This window comes from Microcaecilia unicolor, chromosome 4, assembly GCF_901765095.1.
Source record: "Microcaecilia unicolor chromosome 4, aMicUni1.1, whole genome shotgun sequence".
NCBI lineage: Eukaryota > Metazoa > Chordata > Amphibia > Gymnophiona > Siphonopidae > Microcaecilia > Microcaecilia unicolor.
In genome coordinates, this window is record NC_044034.1 from 264,285,058 (window position 1) to 264,312,120 (window position 27,063).

Consider the following 27,063-nt stretch of genomic DNA (forward strand, 5'->3'; position numbering starts at 1 on the left):
GTTAGAAGCAGGAGGTAGCGTGTTTGAATCGCTACCGCTGCTGTTGAGAGTGAGACAGAGGGAGGAGGTAGATCGTGGCGGCGGTAGGCAGCGTCTGGGAAGCGCTGCCGTCCGAGAGAGGGCGGGCAGGTGGAATGGGAGGGAAGGATGCATGGGGGTGAAGGAGAATCGCTGGACACATGGATGGGAGCGGGAGGGGAGAGAGGAGAGTCACGGGATGGATGGATGGCGGTGGGGGTCAGGGGAGAGAGGAGAATTGCTGGGGATGGATGGATGGAGGTGGGGGGCAGGGGAGAGAGGAGAATTGCTGGGGATGATGGATGGATGGAGGTGGGGGGCAGGGGTGAGAGGAGAATTGCTGGGGATGATGGATGGATGGATGGATGGATGGATGGATGGATGGATGGATGGAGGTGGGGGGTCAGGGGAGAGAGGAGAATTGCTGGGGATGATGGATGGATGGAGGTGGGGGGTCAGGGGAGAGAGGAGAATTGCTGGGGATGATGGATGGATGGAGGTGGGGGCAGGGGAGAGAGGAAAATTGCTGGGGAAGGATGGATGGAGGTGGGGGCAGGGGAGAGAGGAGAATTACTGGGGATGATGAATGGATGGAGGTGGGGGTCAGGGGAGAGAGGAGAATTGCTGGGGATGATGGATGGATGGAGGTGGGGGCAGGGGAGAGGAGAATTGCTGGGGATGGATGGATGGAGGTGGAGGCAGGGGAGAGAGGAGAATTGCTGGGAATGGATGGATGGAGGGAACAGGAGCAAGAACAGAATTGCTGGGGATGGATGGATAGGGGCAGGGGAGAGAAGAGAATTGCTGGGTATGGATGGATGGAGGGGAGAGGAGAGTTGCTGGACATGGGTGGATGGAGGGGAGGGAAGAGGAGAGAGGAAGGTTGCTGGACATGAGTGGATGGAGGGGAGGGCAGGGGGCAGAGGAGGGTTGCTGGACATGGATGGATGAAGGGAAGGGCAGGAGAGAGGAGGCTGCTGGATATGGATGGAGGAGAGGGAAGGGAGAGAGAAGAAATGCTGGACATGGATGGAGGGAAAGAAAGAGTGAGGAAGGAGATGAGATGAGGGAAAAGGAAGAGAGGAGAAAATTGCACATGGATGAAGAAAATAGGCAGAAGCTGGATCCACTGGACAGTCAAGTCTACGGAGGACCCAGAGCAAGAAATGAAGAAGAAAGGCGGAAATTAAAGAAATAAATGGAAAGGAAGCCCTGGAAACGGAGTAAAGAGGACAGATAGCAGCAGAATCAGATACTGGGCCAGTATGATCAGAAAAACAAAGTCACCAGACAGCAAAGGTAGAAAAAAATAATTTTATTTTCATTATAATGATTGGAACACGTCCACTTTGAGAATCAGGTGCTCAACATTAAAAGTTTATATTTATTTACTTATTTATGGCATTTTATCCCACATTAAACATGAATTAGATTGGAACCTGGGATCATTTAATGTTTTTTTTCCTGGAGAGAGTAATACATTGCCTCCCCCACCCCCCCAGGCTCTCTCCCTGGCTATAGCCAGCACTGCAATTTTGAGGGGAGGTGCACAGGTAGACGGGGGGGGGGGGGGGGGGGGCGCAGAGGTAGACCAGGGAGAGAGCCAGTTGTTAAACATTTACCAGCACACCACTGTCTAGTGCCCACCCATCCAACCTGTTGGCCCACCCAAAAATTGACTTCTGGCTACGCCACTGGTAAAAGGGCCCCTCAGTATCTTTCTCATCTTTCCCTCCTCTCCTCGACAGTGTTCCTGCAGGCTACTGTCAGTATCAAAAAAGAAAGCAACCTGTCTGACCTTGGAAGTGTTCCCTCTGCTTTGTCCCGCCTCCTGTGACACAACTTCCTATGTCTGCGCAGGCAGGACACCGCAGAGGAAACACTTTGGAGGGTAGCCAGAGGCAAGTTGCTTCTTTTTTTGTACTGCCAGCAGCCCGCAGGAACACTGCCGAGGGAAGGAGGAAAAGACAATAGAGATATTGAACCTGGAGAGCAGGGGCATAGCCAGACAACAGATTTTGGGTGGGCGTAGGCAAGAAATGGGTGGGCACCAAGTGTTCTCCTCACCCACCCCCCCCCCCCACCCCCACCCCCAACCACCACCAAAAAATTTCTCAGCTGGTGGGAAAACACTTCTTTCCACCTTGGCAGTCCACAGCAAGCATGTGCTGAAAAATGAGCATGCTCAGGTGCCAGTATTGTGGAGAGTAGTGTTTTCGTTACCATCAGGAGGAAGTCTTCAGCTGGCTGAGCTTGGGATCCCCACCAGCTACCGCTAAACGTGTGCTACTGTTGGGTGGGCCTGAGCCCTAAATGGGTGGGCCCTGGCCCACCCAGGCCCACCTGTGGCTATGCCACTGCAGAGGGAGCGACGCTGGTGGCAGGCAAACAGAGGTGCGGTGGCAGCGGCAGTGGGCAGACGGGTGGGGGGGGTGCATTGCTTGCCCTGTCTCTCAGCAGCCCTGAGCTAGCGTCACCTGTCCCTTTCTAGCCAATCAGCTTCCATTTCACAAAAGTTATAGATAGACACCAAAGCATGGAACTTTGATTTTACATTGCTAATCTCCATTTTGAAATTGTGATTTCCCATAGGTTTTAATGGAGAAATCACATTTTCTGATAAAATACAGTAAAAATTACACAGAATTTCCATTAAAATATCTCAGACACCCATGTCTTGTCAAACACAATCCAGATCAAGTTTTAAAATTTAAAAATTAGGCTTCATTGCCACTTTACACAATTTTTATTAAAAATTAAACCCCAAATTCAAGAAAGCCCCTCCAAACTCACAGCAAGGGTTAAAACACTCATGTGCTTGTGGACACCATTGACAGAATTTAATTTGCATTCTAAGCGATGGTAGACCCTCTGCACCTTAACTTGCAGAAATAACCACCTAAAATATTTTGTAAAGAATTTTACCACCTGGGGACCCTTAGACCTCCTGACCACAAAAAAGAATTTAAAAAGAAATCCTCTGAGGTCCAAGCTACAGACCTCCAAATATGGCCTAAAAACATTTAAATAAAAGAAATCCAAGGTCAGGAGACTTCTTATCTGCCTCCAGAAGCGCTACTCAGGCCACCCCTGTCCTTTGTTTTGGCCCAGACAGATCTGGGATACATGTTAAAATGTAGTTCCCGGCTTTATCTGAGGCCTACCGAAGCTCTCTGGCAGCCAATCATGCATGTGCAGCAACTCCAGCAGGCCGGGCCCAAAGCTGGCTATTTTACCACTGGCTCTCCTCCCTCCAGCCTGATTCATGGTAGTGCTTTCATGCGCACCTGCCATGTTTCTGCTGACTCTAACCCCAGACTTCCTCTGGAGACTAAAACTGGTCACTGGCCACCAATGCAAGATGGGATTGGGCCAAAAACAGCCTGAAGACCGTCTGGACTGGCTGCCACCCCCCAGATCAACATGGACCTGATCAGGTCCCAACAAGGGGATTCCTGCCAGGGCTCCCATCCAGAAAGGGTGCTGTCCTCCCTGGTCAGGCATGTATTGTTTAATTTTTATTCAACTCTTTACATTACTATCAGGCTCATTTTTGAAAGAGAAGTACGTCCATCTTTCGACATAAATCAGAACATGGATGTCCATCTCCCAGAGACATTCAAATCGGTATAATCGAAACCCGATTTTGGACGTCTCTAACTGCAGTCCGTAGCAAGGGTGTCCAAATTTCAAGGGGGCGTGTTGGAGGTGTAGCGGAGGCGGGACTTGGGCATGCCTAAGACTTGACCCATAGTCGAAAAAAGTAAGGACATCCATGACGGACGTTTTCACCCGGACGTGGTTTATTTTACAAATAAGGCACAAAAAAGTGCCCAAAATGACCAGATGACCACCGGAGGGAATCGGGGATGACCTCCCGTTACTCCCCCAGTGGTCACTAACCCCCTCCCAATCTCAAAAAAAATCTTTAAAAATATTTCGTGCCAGCCTCTATGCCAGTCTCAGATGTCATACTAAGGTCCATGACAGCGCATGAAGGTCGCAGGAGCAGTTTTAATGGGTACTGCAGTGCACTTCAGACACACGGACCCAGGCCTATACCCCCCTACCTGTTACATTTGTGGAGGAAACAGCGAGCTCTCCAAAACCCACCACAAACCCATTGTACCCACATATAGGTGCCCCCTTTCACCCATAAGGGCTATGTTAATGGTGTACAGTTGTGGGTTGTGGGTAGTGGGTTTTTGTTTGGGGGGGGTTGAGAGGCTCAGCAGACAAGGTAAGGGAGCTATGTTCCTGTGAGCATTTTATGAAGTCCGCTGCAGTGCCCCCTAGGGTGCCCGGTTGGTGTCCTGGCATGTCAGGGGGACCAGTGCACTAGAAATGCTGGCTCCTCCCACGTCCAAATGACTTGCATTTGGACGTTTTTGACATAGATGTCTTCGGTTTCGAAAATCGCCAAAAGTCAAAGATGTCCATGTCTAGGGACGTCCAAATTTAAGGACGTCCTTGGATTTAGACGTCTCTGACGGTATTTTCAAAATGAAAGATGGACGTCCATCTTTTTTTGAAAATACAGTTTTCCCCGCCCCCGGATTTGGACGTTTTACACAGACGTCCAAATCCAAACATAGACGTTTCTTTTAAAAATGCCCCTCTATGTAACTTTGTAAGTCTATGTGATTTGAAAATGAGCACCATAGCAAAGCAAAGTTTCAAAAGTAACCTTTTTATGTATGTTTTCCTGTGCTATAATGGAAAAAGGAAAAGCGAGCATGAAAGGATCACCCTGACATGCCACATATATCACAAAATGGCCTAAAATAGGATCCTTCTCCTGCCTCCAGGAAGACTCAGCTTGTGTCAAATATGTGTTTTAAAGTTTATCAGGGTAACAATGAACCATGTACAATGGAAGACTTGAGTTCACTTTTAAGCTGAAAAAAGACTTATTAGTGATCGTGTCTATGTCGCCCCTCACCCAATAATATCCTAATAGCTCTTATTTGCTGGAAAGGAGTAAAAGACCTCAAAAGTCCTTGCTCGGCGGCAAGCATAAAAACTTAATGCTGGCTCATTATGGACTGGGATCATATCATTGGTCAAAAACCTCCTATGTTCCTAACACTATGCTTTTTCTTAATTTTTTAATTCTTAAATTTTTATATTTATTTTAGTTATAATTGCTCTGTCTTTGTTTCAATATCAATGGCGTTTTTAAATACACATCTTAACTTGACTTCTTTAAATCCACATCTTAGCTTAATAAATGGCCAGCATTTAGCTTCAAGTTCGTACACCCAATGGAGCTCTCCGTTTCACTCTCTCGTGGAGCTTCTTCAGGGAACCAAGTGCTCTGTAAAACTAAGATCAAGTATAGTGGCGTATACTTGGCGTATACTAAGATCAAGAATACGCCACTATACTTAGTTGTGAAGATAAAGAATGGCTCTAGGAAAGCAAATACAATGAATTACATGGATTATTGATTGCCTTAAGTTCCATTACAGAACCTTTCTCACCTTTATTGCCCCGATGAAGGCCATAATGGAACTGAAACACTGGGAAATCTGTGCTCCCAGCTCTACCTGTTACCCCCTCCCAGCTCTGTTACCTTTAAGACTGAACTTTCCTTAGATAGCTAGGAACAACCAAATTCCAAGATAAATTTCTATACATGAGATATTTTTTCCTGTCCAGTGATAAGAAAATTGAATACCTTCAACTTCTTTAACTTCAGGTTTAGGTGACCGTAGGTTAGAGGAGTATTTGTGTCCACCATTGGCTTGGCACTCTGAACCTGCAACAGCACATACAATTTTATCTATTTGAAAATAAACTCTGAAAATGATTAAAGTTGGTTATTGTTATTTACTGCAGTGGTACCTTTGTCCATATTGAACCCAAGGGATGCTTACATATCTTACATATATTCTGCTGTGTCTTATTGTTTGTTACAATAAATCAGGGATGTGCTTTTGCTGAACATAAAATAGGCCAGCCAACCACATGGTTGTGCTTAGCCCAGATCATGCCCGCTGAGGATCTGGAGCTTTAGTGCAGGGCAGAAGCTGATTCTGGCTTCCTCGTGGCCCTCAGGCTCAATATAGAGCTTGACTGGGGCAATGCATCAAGGAAACTGACAAGGATTGAGCAAATTTAAAGTTCCCGAAGCTGAGAAAGACCTTCTGGAAATCTCACTGGCTGCAAGTAGTGACTTGGGCCACACACCACCTCATGAACCTGGGCATTGAATAAGGGATCCCAGGGATAGCAGATTAGATCCTGAAGCTTGGGGACAGGAGGATGGAGGGATGAGTACCAGAGACAGAAAGAGCAGACCTGGTAATGGGGAAGGGAATCCCATCGGCTAGATAGCATGAATCTTGCACAGGAGCTGGTGGGCCTCCAGAAAGACACATGTTCATAGCTTTCTGTTTCTGGATCAGTCAGTTTTAATTCTTTGAAGAGGCAACTTGTCAGCAACTAACTAACTGGTCTCAACATCCCTAAAGGACGTATCCTGCACCCACCAAACTGAAAGTAGCTTCCTGCTTTCCAGCTACTAGATACAGGCAAGGATCCCACAGAATGCAGTTCCCTGCACTGCCCTAAATAGAAATGGAAAAATTCTACCAACATAATGAAACATCTCTTCCTCTCTCCTCCTTTCCGCATCCCCTGTACCCCTTTATAAATTAAGATAGTTGGACTACACAAATATGGGTGAAGTTAACAGAAGATTCCCATCACCTCTGAATCAAAGTGTAAAATTAGTAGAAAGGGAATTTGATTGACTGGAGACTTTTCTCTATCCAAAACTTAAACATTTGTACAGTGATGTGCTGAAGAGGCTACTGGGGGATCGTTGTTAAATCATTTTATAGAAACAAAGACTCATTGACTGCAACAAAGCAGTAATATATCACTGCATTTACTAGCTGAAAGTATCATCTATCTAGCTACTCTTGATTTCTTTCTAGTACTACTACTACTACTACTTGACATTTCTAAAGCGCTACTAGGGTTACGCAGCGCTGTACAGTTTAACAAAAAGGACAGTCCCTGCTCAAAGGAGCTTACAATCTAAAGGACGAAATGACAAGTTGGTGCAGTCTAGATTTCTTGAATAGAGGTAGAGTGGTTAGGTGCCAAAGGCGACATTGAAGAGGTGGGCTTTGAGCAAGCATTTGAAGATGGGCAGGGAGGGAGCCTGGCGTATGGGCTCAGGGAGTTTATTCCAAGCATGGGGTGAGGCAAGGCAGAAAGGGCGGAGCCTGGAGTTGGCGGTGGTGGAGAAGGGTACTGAAAGGAGGGATTTGTCTTGAGAGCGGAGGTTACGGGTAGGAACGTAAGGGGAGATGAGGCTAGAGAGGTAAGGAGGGGCTGCAGATCGAGTGCATTTGTAGGTTAGTAAGAGAAGCTTGAACTGTATGCGGTACCTGATCGGAAGCCAGTGAAGTGATTTGAGGAGAGGGGTGATGTGAGTATATCAGTCCAGGTGGAAGATAAGATGTGCAGCAGAGTTCTGAAGGGGGGATAGGTGGCAAAGTGGGAGGCCAGTGAGGAGTAGGTTGCAGTAGTCAAGGCGAGAGGTAATGAGAGAGTGGATGAGAGTTTGGGTGGTGTGCTCAGAGAGGAAAGGGCGAATTTTGCTAATGCTGTAGAGGAAGAAGCGACAGGTCTTGGCTCTCTGCTGGATATGCACAGAGAAGGAGAGGGAGGAGTCGAAGATGACTCCGAGGTTGCGGGCAGATGAGACAGGGACGATGAGGGTTTTGTCAACTGAGATAGAGAGTGGAGGGAGAGGAGAAGTGGGTTTGGGTGGGAAGACAATAAGCTCGGTCTTGGCCATGTTCAGCTTCAGGTGGCGGTTGGACATCCAGGCAGCAATGTGTTAAATATAATGAGGAAAAAAGAAAGTTCTTATGGTCAGTGGAATGCAAGCATTAAGGCAAAAGAGATATGAGTCACAAACCTGTGAAAATAATAAGGGAGTCATAGAATCAGCCTGGAGCTGGGTAACCTTGTGTGAAGCAGAGACAGTCTGTGCTAGGGCAGAAAGAATGTTGCTGGCATTTGTAGATAAGGGAGAAAAAAAAAGAACAGGCAGGCTTCAAAGAAAAGGGTTGCTGACGTGCAGGCATTGGGTGCAGTATGAAAGTAAGTGTATATAAGAAGAGCAAAATATATGTAACCTAAGCAAAGCAAACATATACCTCTGTATTACTGCTGAGCAAATATATATCTCTGTATTACTGCTAAAAATATATTTTGTGAGTATACTTTGCTTCCAGTGTGATGTTCTCATGCTGCCTCTGTCCAAGGGAGGACAGTTGAAAAAATAAAAATTATTGATTATTCTTCTTTATAATAGGTGTCAGTTTCTTTGTTTACACACATATAAGGTGTAAATAAACAAATGTCGGACAAGCAGGCCAATACTTTGGCCTGGGTTTCCGCAGTGATGTCTGGTGTGGAGAAATAAAGCTGGGTGTTGTCAGCATAAAGATGATACTGGAAACCATGAGATGAGATCAAGGAGCCCAGGGAAGAGGTGTAGATTGAAAAAAGAAGGGGTCCAAGGACAGATCCTTGAGGAACTCCAACAGAGAGCGGGATGGGGGTGGAGGAAGAGCCATGAGAATGTACTCTGAAGGTACGGTGGGAGAGATAAGAGGAGAACCAGGAGAGGACAGAGCCCTGGAAACCATATGAGGACAGTGTGGCAAGAAGTAAAATGTGATTGACAGTGTCAAAAGCGGCAGATAGGTCAAGGAGGATGAGGATGGAGTAGTGACCTTTGGATTTGGCAAGGAACAGGTCATTGCAGACTTTAGATAGTGCCGTTTCTGTCAAGTGTAGGGGGCGAAAGCCGGATTGAAGCAGATCGAGGATGGCATGAGAGGAAAGAAAATCAAGGCAACGGCTGTGAATGGCGCGTTCAAGTATCTTGGAGAGGAAGGGTAGGAGGGAAATGGGGCGGTAGTTGGAGGGACAGGTAGGGTCAAGTGATGGTTTTTTGAGCAGAGGTGTGACTACAGCATGCTTGAAGGTGTCAGGGACAGTTGCAGTGGAGAGAGAGAGGTTGAGGATATGACAGATGGGGGGGGGGTGACAGTAGGAGAGATGGTGTTAAGTAAGTTGGTGGGGATGGGGTCAGAGGAACAGGTGGTGCATTTCGAGGAGGAAAGAAGATGGGCAGTTTCCTCCTCGGTGATATCGGGAAAAGAGGAGAAGGAGGCAAGGGTTGGTTGGTTGAGGGAGTGGGCTATAGGGTGAAGAGGAGGAGATGGTTTGGTGGTGAATTCGAGGTTGATCTTCTGCACCTTGTCACGGACATAGTCAGCCAGTGATTGAGGAGAGAGTGAGGGGGGTGGGAGCAGAGGGCACTTTGAGGAGGGAGTTAAGGGTGGCGAAGAGACGACGAGGGTTAGAGCTGAGGGAGTTAGTCAATTGGGTGTAATAGACCCGTTTGGCGAGGAATAGGGAGGACTGGAAGGAGGATAGCATGAATTTGTAGTGAATGAAATCAGAATGGGTGCGAGATTTCCTCCAGAGGCGTTCAGCCGATCGGGCGCAGGAGCGAAGGTATCGGGTGCAAGGGATCAGCCAGGGCTGGGGATTAGTACGCCTTGTGGGATGGGAGATGGATGGTGCAAGGGCGTCCAGAGCAGAGGAGAGAGTGGCATTGTAAGTGGAGACAGCCTTGTCAACAGACTCAGAGGACAAGATGGAAGGGAGGAGATCAGAGATACTAGAGGATAAGGTGGGAGGGTCAACAGCCTGGAGATTCCTGGAAGTAGTGGTGTCGGGCGGGGCTGAGGGGGAGGGTGATGGAGTGTGAAGGTGATCAGGTGATGGTCAGAGAGAGGAAGAGCTGAGGCGCAGAAATTGGAGGGTGAGCAGGTAGAGGAGAGGACGAGATCAAGACAGTGGCCAGATTGGTGAGTAGGGGTGGTGGAGCTCAGCTGGAGGTTGAAGGAGGATGTCAGAGTGAGGAACTGAGAAGCGTATGAGTCAGATGGGTTATCAGTGTGTATGTTAAAGTCTCCAAGAATTGTAAAATTGTACTCCAGTCAAAATCACATTTTGAGTTTCACATTAGCATAGGATCCTGTTTGGGGATTTTTCTTAACATTTTATATTCCTCTGTGGTGGAAAATTCACACCACAATTGTCTTATTTGTTGAGTCAAGTTTGGTAAGAACCCTGTGTGCTAAGCTAAGTACAAAAACATATTGTGAGTTTTGACTAGTCACACTATAAACTGGTGAATGTTACCTCTGAACAAATGCTGGGCAAACCTGACTTTGCTAAATACAGTCAGGTCAATTTTTGGCAAGACTTCTGTGGAAAAATTTTGAAACATCTAATCTAGATGTGTCAAATTATTCTTATAATCAGTGGCACAATGCACAAGGGTGGCTCTATTATTAGATACCTGGTTCAGTTAAAACAAACTGTGAACCCTCGAAAATGTGAGGCTGTGTGATTTTCAGGTTCCAACCCCCCTCTTTTTTTTTTTTTTTTTACAGTCCATACTTTGATGGTTTACCTTTACCATTCAAGGATTCTATTCATTCACTTCTAAGCTAAATTTCTCCTGTCACATTTCTGCAATAAGTCAGAATCTGTTTTTTATACTTGGGAATCTAATCACTTAGACCCTACTTGGATAATAAGGCCTTGAAAACCCTCATCTATGCACTGATATTCAATAAACTCAACTACTGTAATTCTTTATTGATTGGCCTTCCATCATATCAAATTAATCGATTACAACTTGTTCAGAACACTGAGGTCAAACTTCTATATAAAGCTAGAAAAAATGAACATGTTTTCCCTCTCCTCTTTGAATGGCATTGGCTTCCAGTTAGCTTTAGGATCTGCTATAAGATCGTGCTGCTAACTCATAACACTTATTACTATATGATACCACCTTGTCTAGCTTCTCTTCTGACCTTTTATCTTCTAACACGTTCTCTTAGATCTTCCACCGCTAACTGATTGGTTATTCCTACTGTAGCTTGGCTGAGATTAGTTAGCTCTTGTGACACAGTTTCTGTTGCTGTGCCCCCTCACTGTGAAATAATCTTCCTCCAGATCTTAGGTCCATTCCTTCTTAGCCTAAGTTTAAAACTGCACTGAAGACCTGGCTTTTTAGGCAGGTATTTGAATCGGTTACTGCCTGAAACTACATTTTATTATTTTTACAGGATAATTTTTTTTCCTTCCGTTTATGTGTTCAGTTATTTCTGTTTCACTTACAATTAAGTCATAGGTCTGAATGTTGTTGTGCTATGCATACCCTTCCCATATTGTATATTGTTTTGTTTTATATTTTTGAGTTTTTATGTTCACTTAATTATATTCTCTATTGTAAACTTCCTTGAAATCTCAGGATCATTTGGTGGTACAACAAATATTCAAATAGATAAGTAAATAAATTAGGCAAAGTGAGATGAACACCTCAGGTGGCAAACGATCTCGCCAATTACCACCCAGTTGCATCCATCCCACTAGTAGTCAAATTGATGGACAGCCTGGTGACCAAACAACTCACTGAATACCTGGACAAGTTCTCACTACTACACGAATCACAATCTGGATTCCGCCCCCTCCACAGTACGGAAACTGTACTAGTCACTCTCCTGGCCAAATTCAAGCAGGAAATAGCCACCGGTAAAAGCATACTTCTCTTCCAATTTGACATGTCGAGTGCTTTCGATATGGTGAACCACAATATACTACTAAGACTTCTAGATCACCTCGGTATTGGTGGAAACACACTTAACTGGATCAAGGGTTTCCTAACCACCAGAACATACCAAGTAAAATCAAATTCAAACATATCACCGCTGTGGAAAGCAGACTGCAGTGTACCTCAAGGATCACCACTATCACCAATACACTTCAACATAATGATGATCCCACTGGCCAAAGCCTTATCCAACCATGGCCTCAACTTGTTCATTTATGCAGACAATGTCACAATCTACATTCCCTTCAGACACGATCTGACAGAAATCACCAACGAAATCAAGCTCGGCTTGAATACCATGGACTCATGGGCAAATTCATTCCAACTGAAACTGAACACTGAAAAAATACACTGCCTTATCCTCTCATCACATCATAATAAGTAGAATCCCACAACCATAAACACCCCAGATCACACCCTCCCTATCTCAGATAGCCTAAAAATACTTGGCGTCATAATCGACCGCAACCTTACTTTTGAGAACCAAGTAAACTCCAAAACAAAGAAAATGTTCCATTCAATGTGGAAACTTAAATGCCTAAAACCTTTCTTCCTGAGGGAAACATTCTGTAAACTTATACAATCAATGGTACTAAGCCATGCAGATTACTGCAACGGAATATACGTGGGATGTAAAGAACAACTCATGAAGAAACTCCAGACCGCCCAGAACACAGCAGCCAGGCTGATATTCGGTAAAACATGATTCGAAAGTGCCAAACCACTCTGAGAAAAACTGCATTGGCTCCCAATTAAAGAACGCATTACCTTCAAAATCTGCACCCTGATCCACAAAATTATCTACAGCGTAGTCCCAGGATACATGATAGACCTCATAGATCTACCAAACAGAAACAGAACCAGATCATCTCAAACACACTTAAACCTCCACTACCTAAACTGCAAAGGACTCAAATACAAAGCAACCTATGCATCCAGCTTCTCCTATATCAGCACACACCTATATCAGCACACAATTATGGAATGCATTGCCAAAAGCAGTGAAAACGATCTACAACCATTTAAACTTCAGGAAATCATTGAAAACTTACCAGTTCAATAGGGCATATCCTACTGACCCAGCATAGATGTCTACACTCTGCATCACAGCAAACCCAACACTCGTACTGGACATTATTTAACCTTCCCTCCCTTTGACCCCCATTATGTCTGAATCAATTGCACTTTTATTCAACCACAAGATCACCTTGTATTTTTTTTCTCTACCGGTCTTGGCGGCATAATCGAATGGGGGCACCCATCTATAAGGGCGCCCATCTCCGGGGATGGCCCTGGAAAAGGGCGGAGCCAACCGTATTATCGAACAAGATGGGCTTCCATCTTTCGTTTCAATAATACGGTCGGGGCCGGCCAAATCTCAACATTTAGGTCAACCTTAGAGATGGTCGACCTAAATGTTGAGATCGCCGGACTTAGAGATGGCTGGCCTCGGTTTTCGCTGATAATGGAAACCGAGGCTGGCCATCTCAAAACTGGCCAAATCCAAGCCCTTTGGTCATGGGAGGAGCCAGCATTTGTAGTGCACTGGTCCTCCTCACATGCCAGGACACCAACCGGGCACCCTAGGGGGCACTGCAGTGGACTTCATTAATTGCTCCCAGGTACATAGCTCCCTTATCTTGGGTGCTGAGCCCCCCAAATCCCCCCCAAAACCCACTCCCCACAACTGCACACCACTACCATAGCCCTTAAGGGTGTGAAGGGGGGCACCTACATGTGGGTACAGTGGGTTTCGGGTGGGTTTTGGAGGGCTCACATTTACCACCACAAGTGTAACAGGTAGGGGGGGATGGGCCTGGGTCCGCCTACCTGAAGTGCACTGCACCCACTAAAACTGCTCCAGGGGCCTGCATACTGCTGTCATGGAGCTGGGTATGACATTTCAGGCTGGCATAGAGGTTGGCAAAAAAAATGTTTTTAATTTTTTGGGGGAGGTGGGTGGGAGGGGGTTGGTGACCACTAGGAGAGACCCTGGCAAGAAAGTAGAGAAGATAGAAGAAAAAATAAACCAGAGACTGGGACCACAAAATAATCAGAAAAAAAGGTGAGAAAAAAAACTATCTTCTATTTAGTTTCTGGAATATGCTTGTTTTCATAATTTACATGTGCTACCTTTATCTGCATTTATTTCTATTTCTCTGGTATTGCACTGCATGCAGAGTTTTTCTTGGGGTTTCAGTTTAATTTTTGTTTACATATTTCTCTTTTTAATTTATGGCAATTTATTCTGTACTTGGCAAGAGTCCATCTCTGTTCTGAGTGTGTGACTCAGGCTAGGTGTTCTGATAGCATGAAGTTGCTATATAGGGATCTGTAGTAATCTGGTTGTTCAGTTTTTCTAGTAGGTGTATTAATGTTGTAAGACACACAATATTTATGGTGCAGCCCTTTTCTAGGTAGGCTCATTGTTGTGTGAGTTTTGGAACTTAGTGCTGTTATAGAATAGTAGATTGCTTTATAGGTCCTGATGACTTTTTCATAGAGTTTGTCTGATGCGTGTAGATGCAGAATAGGTGCCACTTATGTGTGCAGTTTCACAAAGCGCTATGCTGTAACCTCATGCATAAGTGGCATAGCACACAATTGAAAAGGAGGTATACATGTAGAAGAAGCATGGGCTTTCCCCATTGTACATATAGCATTATATATGTAACCCCTGCTTGCCTGCCTGAGTATCAAAGGGTTTACTTTACATTTTATAGCTTGTAGGGAGATCAGGGCTGGGACCAAATTGAGCTGGGAGACCGACTGGCATAGTATATCATGAAGGAGCAAATGTGAAATGCATATGCAGATCTGGAAGGGAGGGGTAGGATAGAGATATCAGGAGGGGTTTAAATGTTTGAAATGTATGACAAGCCATATATGGTATTGTTGACACTTTGATTTTGTTGTCATGTAATATGACTGTCAATAAACATGATTTAAACATAATACCTCTGTATTGCTCCATGGTGCGACTGAAAGGTCGCCCCCACAATCTCTGGGTTGGCTAAAATATCTTGCATCAAAGGATCAAGTACCAACATAAAAAGCAAAGGAGATAACGGGCATCCCTGGCACGTACCCCATCAAACTGGAAACAACCGTGAGAAAATCCCGTTAACCCATATGTCAGCTTTAGGGTTGAAATACAGAACTTGCACCACATCCAAAAAAAACCCTGTAATCTCATACGCCTGGAGAACCTTAAAGAGAAAGCTCCAGTAGACATGGTCAAAGGCCTTCTCTGCATCAAAACTAATTAGAAAGGAAGGCAATTGACGTTCATGGACCATTTCTAACTAAGCCAATATAAGACAAAGATTTTTAGTAGCCATCCTGCCTTGAACAAATCCCACCTGGGAACACTCCACTATATGGGGAAGAATCTGAGTCAAGCGATTCAACAAGAGCTTGGCTTCAAAATTAAGCAAGGCTATGGGCCTATACAAGTTGGGAGCAGTAATCCGTATCAGGTTTAAAAAGGACTGTCATCTGTGCTGTCTCCTGTTGGTGGAGGTGTACTTTGTACTTATGAAGGCCTAGACCAAGCAGTTTCAGTACTGCTAAATATCTAAGAATTAATATACAGATGATGAGAAGTGGAGACTTCTTTTTTTTCTGTAAATTACAATGATATTGAGCAGGCCAGGTGTGGAGCAAGTACCCCACCTCCTCCCTACCTTCCTCTGAGCAGGCAATTGAAAGACAATGAGCCATTGCCATTCACTGTTTAGGATGAGCTATTCAATTAGCCTTTGAGAGACTTTTAGAATGCAGAAGGAAGTTCCAGGTGACAAGGGGGCGGGGCTGACAGAGGAGAGAGACAGAAATCCTGCAGTCAGGATGGGATAGGAAAATGCTATTGCAGGGGGGGTTGTGGGAACTGAGTCCTGAATCCTTTGAAGTAAAGATTGCTTTTATTGAGGATGTGCTGAGGATGTACCTTTCTAAGGAAATGCAATATATATTTTTATGTGCTTTTTTTGGGCAATTGTAAGAAACAAATGACATATCCTGCATGACGTATGATGTGTTCCTGAGAACCAGTTCAGCCTATATAACTGCCTGGTCTGGAAGACAAAGGGGTCGATGAACATCTTCCTTAAGTCTATCTCAATAGATTAAAGAATATGCGACCATTTGCATGGCTCCCCCTTTTTATGTTCCTCCACTGCCCTGCTTCTTATGTGCTACCCCTAACTTTCTATTATTTCTTATTTTTCATGTTCTTGGGTAAGAATAAACTTTGGTAATGTGAGAAGCTTCTCTTGTATAGTTGTTTTTGGTACTTATCAAGCTGGAGGGTCTAAGAAATCAGTTGGGGAATTTGTGGGGTTGAGGCATTGGGCTTTGGTTCCGAGACCCAGCACCAACAGGCCCAAACACTCCAAAGACTCTGACAAAATCTTGTGAACAACCATATGTGAGAACAAATTCAAGAGAGCAGGCTCAATATGTTCATGTAGGGTCTTAAAAAATTTGGCCTGGAAGACGTCCAATCCAGGCATCTTGTGAAGCACACTGTCCTGTAGAGCCAGAGCCAATTCATCCTTGATGAAGGGAGAATTAAACAATGCTGCTTAGGAGGATGAAATGTAGGGGAGCTGAACATTATCAAGATACAAACAGCCATCCAAAGTGTCGTCCTTCTGGGAGGCATATAACTGTTCATAGAAGAGTTTAAAATTGGCATTGATTTCCAAATCAAAGGAGGTTTTCAAGCCCCTACCATCATCCAGCTTTAAAACCCTTGAGGAGCCTCGCCTAATCTTAACCAAATGAGAAAGTAACTTCCCACATTTACCACCATGGAGATAAGGTTGATGTTTATAATAAGCTAATGAATTAACAGCTCATTGATGTAATAAGGTATTAAGGGCTGCTTGAGATGCTAAAAGAGACATTCTAGTAACAGCAGACTTCTGATTGCAAAACGCAATTCTGTACTAAATCACCTGCTGCTGCAGATGTAAAATTTCCTTGTCTCTCATTTTCTTCCAGCGGGCAGGGTATGCTATATACTATCTCCCCTCAGCATAGGCTTAGCCATGTCCCAGAAAAGAAGGGGCTGAGTCGCATGGGCCGCATTGTGTAGTGCATACTCTTTCCACTTGTCTACTAGAAAGGAGTGAAAAGATTGATCCCAATAAAGCTCAATAGGGAATTGCCAACAGAACTCCTTGTTCATCAGAGAAGCAAGCTCCAGAGAGACCCAAATCAACGTGTGATCAGAAATACCATACAGGCCAATCTCTGAGGTAACCAAATGATTAAAAAATGATTGAGAAACCAAGATGTAGTCGATTCTTGACTGGGTGGAATGGGTGCGAGAAAGATGAGCATAATCCCTTTCTCCCGTATAACATAAGCAACAAGAATCAACTAAATTGAGAGTATTGCAGAGTAGGGGCAACCCCATAGAGGGGTAAATCCATAGATCACCTTTCGGATAAGAACAATCCATGGCGGGGTCATAGATTGTGTTAAAATCCCCCCCCCCCCCCCCAGTAATAATCTGCTTTTGGTCATGAGGTAAGAGAGCATTGATCAGATTAGCAAAAAATGGCTTATCATATGTGTTAGGTGCATGAACATTACATAAAACCAGAGGTTGCTTATTAGATTTAATGGACCAAAATGAAACGACCCTCCCAGCAGCCACCAGAGAAAGAGCCAGGGTGCTGGTGCGATGGGGTGGGGGGGTCTCGTCCAAAAATGGGATCATGACTGACACTGCGGTTCTGAAGGCAGATTATACAAGGGAGAGCGAGAGCCTGCAGACCTCCATCCTCACTCCACCTTCACCAAAACCCAGGGAGTTTGATTTTAATACATTTTTTTATTTGTTTAACAAGAGCCTCACTAACATTGTTGACTGTGGAAATTATTACAAAATATGGATGTGGCATAGGCAAGAAAAACTCTCATCCCAGACCTCTGCCTTTCCCTTTGAGATTGGCATTGATGTGGTCAAGTGCAGACAGGTTAGGTCTGAGTTATGCATCCCTCACAAGTGATATCAGTTGGAAAAACAGAAGTAGAAATCGTAAGAACTGAGAGCCAGTAAAGAATGTGATCATTCCACCTCGTCCCTAAGGGACCAGATAGACTTTCTGGCCTTGGAAAGGGGTTGCTAGGGAGAAGGGCAGTGATTCCAGCAACTGAAAAGCTGGTCAGCCGAACTACAGAACCCCAGTTCTATTGCTTATGTCTGGCTTATTCTTGCTGTGCAACATCTTGGGTGAATTTCTTTAAAAAGGCAGAAATCATATCCTAATAAATAAATACATAAATAACATAAAATATATGTATGTATTGAATATTTAGAAATACCAATGAATCCAAAAATTCTGAAGCTCCCTGGGACACATCTTTCATCATTTTGACAAATAATTGAACCAGATTTGTTAGTGAACCAATTACACTGGTTTTTCAAAAGAAATTGATGCCAGCCATTATAGGCTGCCACTAAGAAATATTTGTATTGAGTTATCAGGATCACAACTAAAGCTAATACAATGCAATTTGTGGCCAGGATTCTGAGAAGTTATTATACCAGCAATTCTTGTACAAGAGGCATAAGTGTATTTTAAATTAATACTAGCTGTCACCGCTGGTGTTGCTCAGTGATAGGTTAGTACTTTGTAATTGAGAAAAGCAAGGTTTATTTGTGTGTAATAACACTGTATAAGTAAGTATTTTTAATGTGAGAAATGAAATATAAAGTATAGGTATAGATATATGAATATAGATATATTTTTATTTGTACAAACAGAAATAGAACACACAGGAGTAGATACATTTTAAATATGTTTGTTTAATATAATGTGTAATAAGTTCTCATTCAAGCGCATTTTGATAGATAATATGTTTTGTTTTTTGATTTAGAGCATATATGTATAAAGACTTATTTGTGCCAACTCGTGAGCAGGTGACATATATTTAGTGTTGCTTTTCTAGCAAAAAAGGTGCCGGTACTCAAATGCTAGGCCACCCTTCAGGAGTGGGGTAATCACAGAGGGACCCACCCCATAAGAGCCAGGCCACCTGCAACCAGTCATAGAATCTATGACAAGACAGAATTGGTGTGTAGAGCCTGAGATCTTTCATTAAAACTTGGGTTCCATGGGTCAATTTTAGCAGACAATGGAAAAGGTGCCGGTACTAAGTACCTCCAAGTACCCCCTCAAAAAAAGCCCTGCATATAATTGACCATGTGAAAAACATGGGTTTTGTAAGCTGACACCTGTGACTTTTAACGTTTGACCTTGAGCCTATTTATCGACATTGCAAAGGCTAGTTGAACTGGAAACTGCACCCTTTGGTGCTCAAGTAGTCTTTGATTTTCAACTGGCACCTCATCAACTTTTAGTTTAGCCTGCCTTTTTCGCTGATCTGCAAGCTGTATTTCATTTTCATTTTCCATTGTAGTTTCAACCACCCTGGATAGAAAACAAACTATTTAGAATCTGGATCCATGACTGGCCCAAAATCTATCGTCTGCTTTAAATATATTCTACTTTAATTGAGCCTTAAACATTGACAGTGCTGAGGGGTTTGTGAAAATGGCTGAGTGGGGGTGTACTGCTGAGAGTGAGTGTGAATGAGTACGTTAGAATGGGTGAGTGTGGGTGAGGGTGCTACTGAGGAGCTTGTACTGTTGAGGGGAGGTGTGAGAATGGGCGAGTGTGAATGGAGGTGTGGTACTGAGGGAGGTGAGAATGTGTGAGTGGGGATGTACTACTGAGGGGGGTGAGAATGAGTGTGAATGGGGGTGTGCTACTAAGAGGATATGAGAATGGGTGAGTGCTGGTGTACTGCTGAGCAGAGGTGGGTGGGACTTCCGACGGTGATGGCGCCTATTTTTCACATGATCTGTCACATTTAAAATACACGCTGGCACCGTCAGCAGTCCACTTTCTGCTTTCCCCGTGCCCTCAACCTGACTAGGCTTCTGCTGCTGAGGGGTGAGTTTGAGAAAGAATGAGTATGAATGGGGTGTACTGGTGAAGAGGGTTTGAATAGGGAGTTTCTGCTGAGAGGTGAGAATGGGTGAGTGTGAGTGGGGGTGTTTTGCTGACAGGTGTGTGAGAATGGGTGTGTTTTGCTGAGGGTTGTATGAGAACGGATGAATGTGATTTCTCAAAGATGTTCATGTGCACACAAGCTTTTTCTCCTGTTCAACCTCTTCAAATCTAGAACAGAGTTGGTCAGTGTAAAGCTGGTGAAGAAAAAAGAAAGTAGGAGGATAGTATGGGATCTCCTCCTGCATATCCTCTTTTTCTATTTGATTGCTCTCTGCTCCACCCTCCATCTTGTCCTGATTATCTCTCTCTTCCCCATCTTTAACTCTCTTGAAGTAACAGTGCTTAGTTAAAAGCACATCTCTGGCTCTGTGGCATTAGATATTTCATCCTGCCCTTCAAGGTTGGGTGGGGATAATGATGTGTCTTCAAACTGTGGCGTGCACATACACCTCTTGCCAAGGACTCAGCAGGTGTGGAGCCTACGGCTGTCATAGTAACATAGTAAATGATGGCAGATAAAGATCTGAATGGTCCATTCAGTATGCCCAACAGTCACACTCATTATCAATTCATGAATAAACTGAGTGTGATCATAAATACTTGATTATTGTCTTTCTTTGGCATTTCTGGGACATAGACCACAGAAGTCTGCCCAGCACTGTCCTTAGGCTAACAGGCCCAGGCCAGCATTCTTGACATTGCCAGCCCTGTCCTCAGAAGCCCTTGCTGGCGCCCCAGTCAAAGCAAGGGACAAGCTTTTGACTGACTCCAAGAAAGCATAGCCACACTCAAAGTATCTGTCCTGAACTGTCTACTGATAGGGGAGAGGCTGACTTTTTTTTCCAATCACAGGTGGCCTCTTCTAACCTCCAACCAGTGGGTTCTTCATAGTCCGTCATGGTTACACCCTGCTTTGGCGTCAAAGACCACCAAAATTGTCCACCAGGAGCATCGTCACTCAGCTCTCAGCACAAGTAGGTACTTGTAAAGGAATCCCTGCCCTTCTCCAGGCTAATGCGGTTGAACCCATGCCACTAAGGGAAGAAGGAAAGGGATTCTATTCCAGGTATTTCTTTGTATCCAAAGAAATGTGTGTGTGTGGGGGGGGGGGGGGAATGTTTCATCCCATCCTAGACCTAAGGACCCTGAACAAATTCCTGGTCAAAGAAAAGTTCAGGATGATTTCCCTGGGCATCCTTTTCCAATAATTCAGGAACACGATTGTCTATGCTTTTTGGACAAAGGATGCCTAAACCCACATTTTGACACTTCCTGTGACTGGGAAGTATCTCTAATTTTGAATAGGGAAGCCCCACTATTGTTACTGCGTACTGCTATTTGACCTCGCATCAGCTCCCAGTGTCTTCACCAGATGTCTAGCAGTAGTAGTGGCAAATCTATGCAGGCTGGGAGTGTATGTTTCCCCTTCTGGATAATTGGCTGGTCAAGAAAAGCTACGAAAATGGTATGGGATTTGCGTTACAAGACGTATAAGGAGAGACTTGTTGACCTGAACATGTATACCCTGGAGGAAAGGAGAAACAGGGGTGATATGATACAGACGTTCAAATATTTGAAAAGTATTAATCCGCAAACAAACCTTTTCCGGAGAGGGGAAGGCGGTAGAACTAGAGGTCATGAAATGAGATTGAAGGGGGGGCAGACTCAAGAAAAATGTCAGGAAGTATTTCTTCACAGAGAGAGTAGTGGATGCTTGGAATGCCCTCCCGCGGGAGGTGGTGGAAATGAAAATGGTAACAAAATTCAAACATGCGTGGGATAAACATAAAGGAATCCTGTTCAGAAGGAATGGATCCTCAGGAGATTAGCTGAGATTGGGTGGCAGAGCCGGTGGTGGGAGGCGGGACTGCTGGTTGGGAGGCGGGGATAATGCTGGGCAGACTTATACAGTCTGTGCCAGAGATGGTGGTGGGAGGCAGGGCTGGTGGTTGGGAGGCGGGGATAGTGCTGGGCAGACTTATACGGTCTGTGCCCTGAAGAGGACAGGTACAAATCAAGGTAGGGTATACACAAAAAGTAGCACATATGAGTTTATCTTGTTGGGCAGACTGGATGGACCATGCAGGTCTTTTTCTGCCGTCATCTACTATGTTACTATCCAGCTCATAATCGAAAGTGATCGCCAGCCATTTCCCGACACAAATCGGGAGATGGCCGGCAATCTCGGAAAAGTGATGAAATCGGTATAATCGAAAGCTGCTTTTTTTGACAGCATCGGCGCTTTCCCGTCACCTCGCTGGCAAAAGTTCAAAGGGGCGTGTCGGCGGCAAAGCGAAGGCGGGACATGGGCAGGTATGGGCGTGGCTACCAGATAGCCGGCTTTCGCTGATAATGGAAAAAAAACGGCGTTAAGCAGTATTTCGCCGGGTTTACTTGGTCCTTTTATTTTCACGACCAAGCCTCAAAAAGGTGCCCAAACTGACCACATGACCACCGGAAGGAAGTGGAGATGACCTCCCCGTACTCCCCCAGTGGTCACTAACCCCCTCCCACCAAAAAACCCCACTTTAAAAACTTTTTTTCCAGCCTGTATGCCAGCCTCAAATGCCTTACGCACCTCCATGACAGCAGAATGTGTTCTGTCCTCCGACAGCCTTTTCCTGCTTGTGATGTGGCTCTGGGGTGAGTGTGACACCTTTTCTGTTATTTGCACTGCAGAGTCACATCAGCAATGCATTGTGGTGGGTGTAGGTATTGGTAGTTGGTAGGCTCTACTCCCCTGGTGCTTTCCCCCTGCTTACTGGGTCAGAGTGTGCCCTGTTTTGTTTCCTGTTGTAGTCCATGCGATAGTGGCCATTTTTGTAAGCCAGTTTTAGTTCCCTTTCCTGTGTTACCCATGTTAGAGAACGTAGTTCTTACCTTGAATGGTGCTGAAAGAGGGCATTGTACACCATTGTGCCAGCTCTGACCTACTGCTCATCTTAGTACCAGGGGACTCTTTGCCAGTGGGGCACAACCTCTGATCTGCAGTTAACTGTGAGTAAGCGTGCTTATTCAAATAAAGGACTTTTTCAAAGAGATTTATCTTCAGGTGTCAACTGGTGTGCCAAAGTTATACAGCAGCAATAAGTCCTAGAGGCTGTATGCAGGTCCCTGGAGCAGTTTTAGTGGGTGCAGTACATTTGTGGGTAGTGGGTTTTGGGGTGGGGTTGGGGGGCTCAGCTCCCAAAGTAAGGGAGCTATGTACGTGGGAGCTTTTCTGAAGTCCACCGCAGTGACCTCTAGGGAGGCCGGTTGGTGTCCTGGCATGTCAGGGGGGCCAGTGCACTAAAAATGCTGGCTCCTCCCATGGCCAAATGCCTTGAATTTGGCCGGGGTTTGAGATGGCCGACATAACTTTCCATTATCGCTAAAAAACGAAGCCAGCCATCTCAAACCCCGGCCAAATCCAAGGCATTTGGCTGGCCGGAACCGTATTATCGAAACAAAAGATGGCCGGCCATCTTTTTTGAAAATACGGGTCTGGCCAGCTGTTTGCGGCGCTGCCAAAATACATCGACAGCCATGTATTTCGCCGGCGCCGTTTGATTATTCCCCTCCACGTTACTATGTATGCATATAGAAGAGAGCAATTATGCCAGCCATAGAGCTGGTATAAATGCTGGCACCTAGATTTGGAAGATATGTGCATAACTTTACAGTATTCTAAGGTATGCAAATAAGTGTGAGCCATCCCACATTCTGACCAAATTCCACCCATGTGACTGCCCAGTGCCCACCTACAAATTACCCACTTAGTGTTTCATCTACCAGTGTTTACTTTCATACTGGCCTATCCCTAGTTGCAATCAGTAATGGTGATACATACACTAACACAGATTATTTTTATTTTATTTTATTTGTACCACCTGTAAGGCCAAAAGCTATTAAAGTGGTATACTTTCAGGTACAGTCAGTATTTTTCTGTCCCTGGAGTGTTAATTGACTTGCTTGAGATCCCAAGGAACTGCAGTGGCATTTGAACCAGGCTCCTTTGGTTCTCAGCCCACTGCTTTAACCATTAGGCTGCTCCTCCACTCCATAAGGAGTAGCCTAATGCAGTGATTCCCAAACCTGTCCTGGGGGAACCCCAGCCAGTCAGGTTTTCAGGATATCCACAATAATTATGCACGAGATAGATTTGCATGCCAAGGAGACAGTGCCTGCAAATCTATTTCGTACATATTCACTGTGGATATCCTGAAAACCTGACTGGCTGGGGTTCCCCCTGGATAGGCTTGGGAATCACTGGCCTATTCTTACAGAAAAATACCCATATGTCCAGTTTTACCTGGACATGTCCTCTTTTGTCAGCCTGCCCATTTGTCCGGATTTGCGGACGAACGGACAGGCTGGCAGGCAGGCCTCAGGGTGTCCTATCCTCCCCTCCCCTCCCCTCCTTTACCTTAGTGTGGTGCCCTAGTGATCTAGTGAGCTCTTCGAGGAAGGAAAGAACCCCCTCTTTGTTGCCCAGTGCATCTACAGACTGTCTTGCTGGCGGCGCTGCTTCAAAATGACTTCCGAGAGTTCAAGCGGCAGCCTCACAAGACTTCCGCAGAAGTCTTGCAAGGTCACTGCTTGAACTCTCTGCAGCCATTTTGAATTGGTGCCGGAAGCAAGTGCCACACCGGGCAGGAAACATGGTGTTCTTTCCTGCCCTGAAGAGGCCACTAGACCACCAGGGCACTGGTGGGGAGGGGTAGTAAATGGAGTCATGTGGGTAGAGGGAGGCTGGAAAATTGGGGAGGGGATATACATGGGGAGAGAAAGAAGGAATCTGGTTTTCTTTGGAGGGGTCAAAGTGACAGGGGGTGGGGTGGGGTGTGACAGGGCGGGGCATGTGTCCTCTTTTTCCTTAGGGCAAATATGGTAACCCTATATAGATAAATGTTTACCTCAACCTGATCTGTTAAACCTCATGCTATTAGTTCTTTGCATTTAGAACTGCTGAGTATTATTACAAACAGATAATTGAGCTGTTGTTTTCCTTCAGTAAACATATATGGTAATTGATACAAGTGACTTGTGTGAATTCATTGCTGATGCTGGATTAATTTCAAAATCTGAAGTGTGTCCCAACTTCTTACTTTATCTGGAAGAAGTAAATAAAGGTTGCTTTCTGTGGGATAATTTTAAAAGGTAAAAGTTGTGTGTACTTCCCCTTTTAAACTGGTGTAGCTTATACACAAGGTAGGTGACCTGTTGTAAAACTACCCTCATATTGGGAAAAGCAATTTAGCCCATCTGGTCTGGTTTGCTCCAGTATGAAAGTTCAGTTTTATAGAACCCTATTTTGGGCCACGTGTACTTAAGGCATTTCCCAATGCAAAAAAAAGAACTAACCTCTAGGTACATTTTGCATCACTTTTCAGAGGTGTCCTGCTTTATACCTATAGGTAAATCTTTCCAGAATCAAGTCTGTGCCCTTCTCTTCCACTGCCAGCTCCAGACTCCATTCCGTCCATCTTGATGTGTCGTACATCTGGAATAGACTTTCTGAGTCGGTACATCATGCTCTGTCCCTGTCCCTATTCAAATCCAGACTAAGAGCCCACCTTTTTGAGGTTGTTTTTAACTCTTAACCCTTTATTCATTGGCAACTAAGATTTAATACTAAAAAATGCAGGGTTATACGCTTGGGTCACAAAAATCTGAGGGGATGGTACAATAGGGGGTGAAGTGCTTCTGTGTACAAAGGAAGAGTGGGACTTGGGGGTGATTGTGTCTGATGGCCTTAAAGTTTCCAAACAGGTAGAAAAAACGGCGATCATAGCCAGAAGGATACATGCTTGGGTGCATAAGGAGAGGTATGACCATCAGAAACAAAGAGGTGATAGTACCCTCGTATAACCCTCTGGTGAGGCCCCATTTAGAATACTGTGTGCAATTCTGGAGACCGCACCTATGGAAAGATATAAACAGGATGGAGTCGGTCCAGAGGGCGGCTACAAAATTGGTAAGCGGTCTTGGACATAAAACATATAGGGACAGGCTTATGAACCTCAACATGTATACACTGGAAGAGAGGAGAGAGAAGAGATATGATAGAGATGTTTAATTATCTCAGGGACATTAATGTACAGGAAGTGAGCCTTTTTCAAATGAAGGAAAACTCTGGGATGAGGGAGCACACGATGAAGTTAAGGGAAATAGGCTTGATAGGATTCTAAGAAAGTATTCGTTCACAGAAAGGGTGATGGAAGTGTGGAATGGCCTCCTGGTGGAGGTCGTCGAGACGAGGACTGTCAGAATTTAAGAAAGCGTGGGACAAGCACATGAGATCCCTTAGGAAAATGAAGAATTAGTGGTAAAAGAAGATGGGCAGACTGGATGGGCCATTTGGCCTTTATCTGCCGTCATGTTTCTATGTTGTTTTAATCATTCTTACCATTATTTGTCCTATGTGCCTGTCTTCAATAGATTGTAAACTCTGTCGAGCAGGGACTGTCTCTTTTGTGCTGTGAATATCTATTAGTGCTATAGCAATAAGTAGTAACAGTAGTATTAGTACTATTGCCTGTAACATTTTTAGGGTCACAGGATATTGGGTGCTGAATTGGCGCAGTCTCACAGACCAGAATAGGCCTTGTACCCTATCTCTGAATAATTCTTCTGCTGCTATTGGTAAGTGAAGGCTGAACCATGCAGCTTCATTAACACTCCACACACTGCACAGAAGGAAGGGCTCCACCTACCTTTTTCTTATGTTCATTGTAGTATGCTTTGTCCCATTTCTGCTGCAGGTATTTGTTACTGCATGGTAAGATCGACTGGTAGGAGCGATGCATAGTGAATCAGATGAAATGCCCCTGTGAATCCGTGTCTTTTCAGAAGGTTGAGTCACACCAGCTCACATCCCTGGGCAAAATCCTGAAGACTGGTGTGTTTGTAGTAGGTCAGGTGGCTGTTGTCATGGTATCCATGGTACATAATAATGAATAGCTTGGTGGTAGCTGCTGAAACAATGTTTCAGAAGTACAAATAAGTGCATGCCGGGAGTGTAATTATGTCCGGAAAACCATGATGTGTGACCAATTTCTTATCAAGGTATCACCACTTGAGAAAATGATAATGAAATAAAAGATGCTTACTATCCTAATACTTACTTGTGTACGCTCACTTTCTCATTCCTTGTTCATATAGACAAAAAAAAAAAACTTTACCCTGTCACTGTGTTCTTAAATTGATTTGGAGCTTCACAGAATACTGCCAGAGTCCATCAAAAAGAAGAGAACAGGGAAGCCTGATAGCTTAGTGGCAGAGAACCTTCCTTCAAACTCTGAAGCA

At 44.7% G+C, this 27,063-nt stretch overlaps 1 protein-coding gene across 2 annotated transcripts in view; it reads right to left on the bottom strand.

Moving 5' to 3' along the window:
- The window catches only part of CFAP97D2 (CFAP97 domain containing 2), a 47,829-nt gene extending 21,207 nt beyond the window's left edge, over positions 1-26,622 (bottom strand). The window contains exons 1-2 of one of the 2 annotated variants that reach the window (XM_030199565.1): positions 26,472-26,622; positions 5,699-5,779 (exon numbers count right to left, since the gene is read on the bottom strand). In XM_030199565.1, coding sequence (XP_030055425.1) covers positions 5,699-5,779; positions 26,472-26,564 — 174 coding nt within the window. In that variant the 5' untranslated portion in view covers positions 26,565-26,622. The remainder of the gene's footprint in view (positions 1-5,698; positions 5,780-26,471) is intronic. The other variant, XM_030199566.1, reaches the window with a different exon arrangement.
- Between the last annotated feature and the right edge of the window lie 441 nt (positions 26,623-27,063).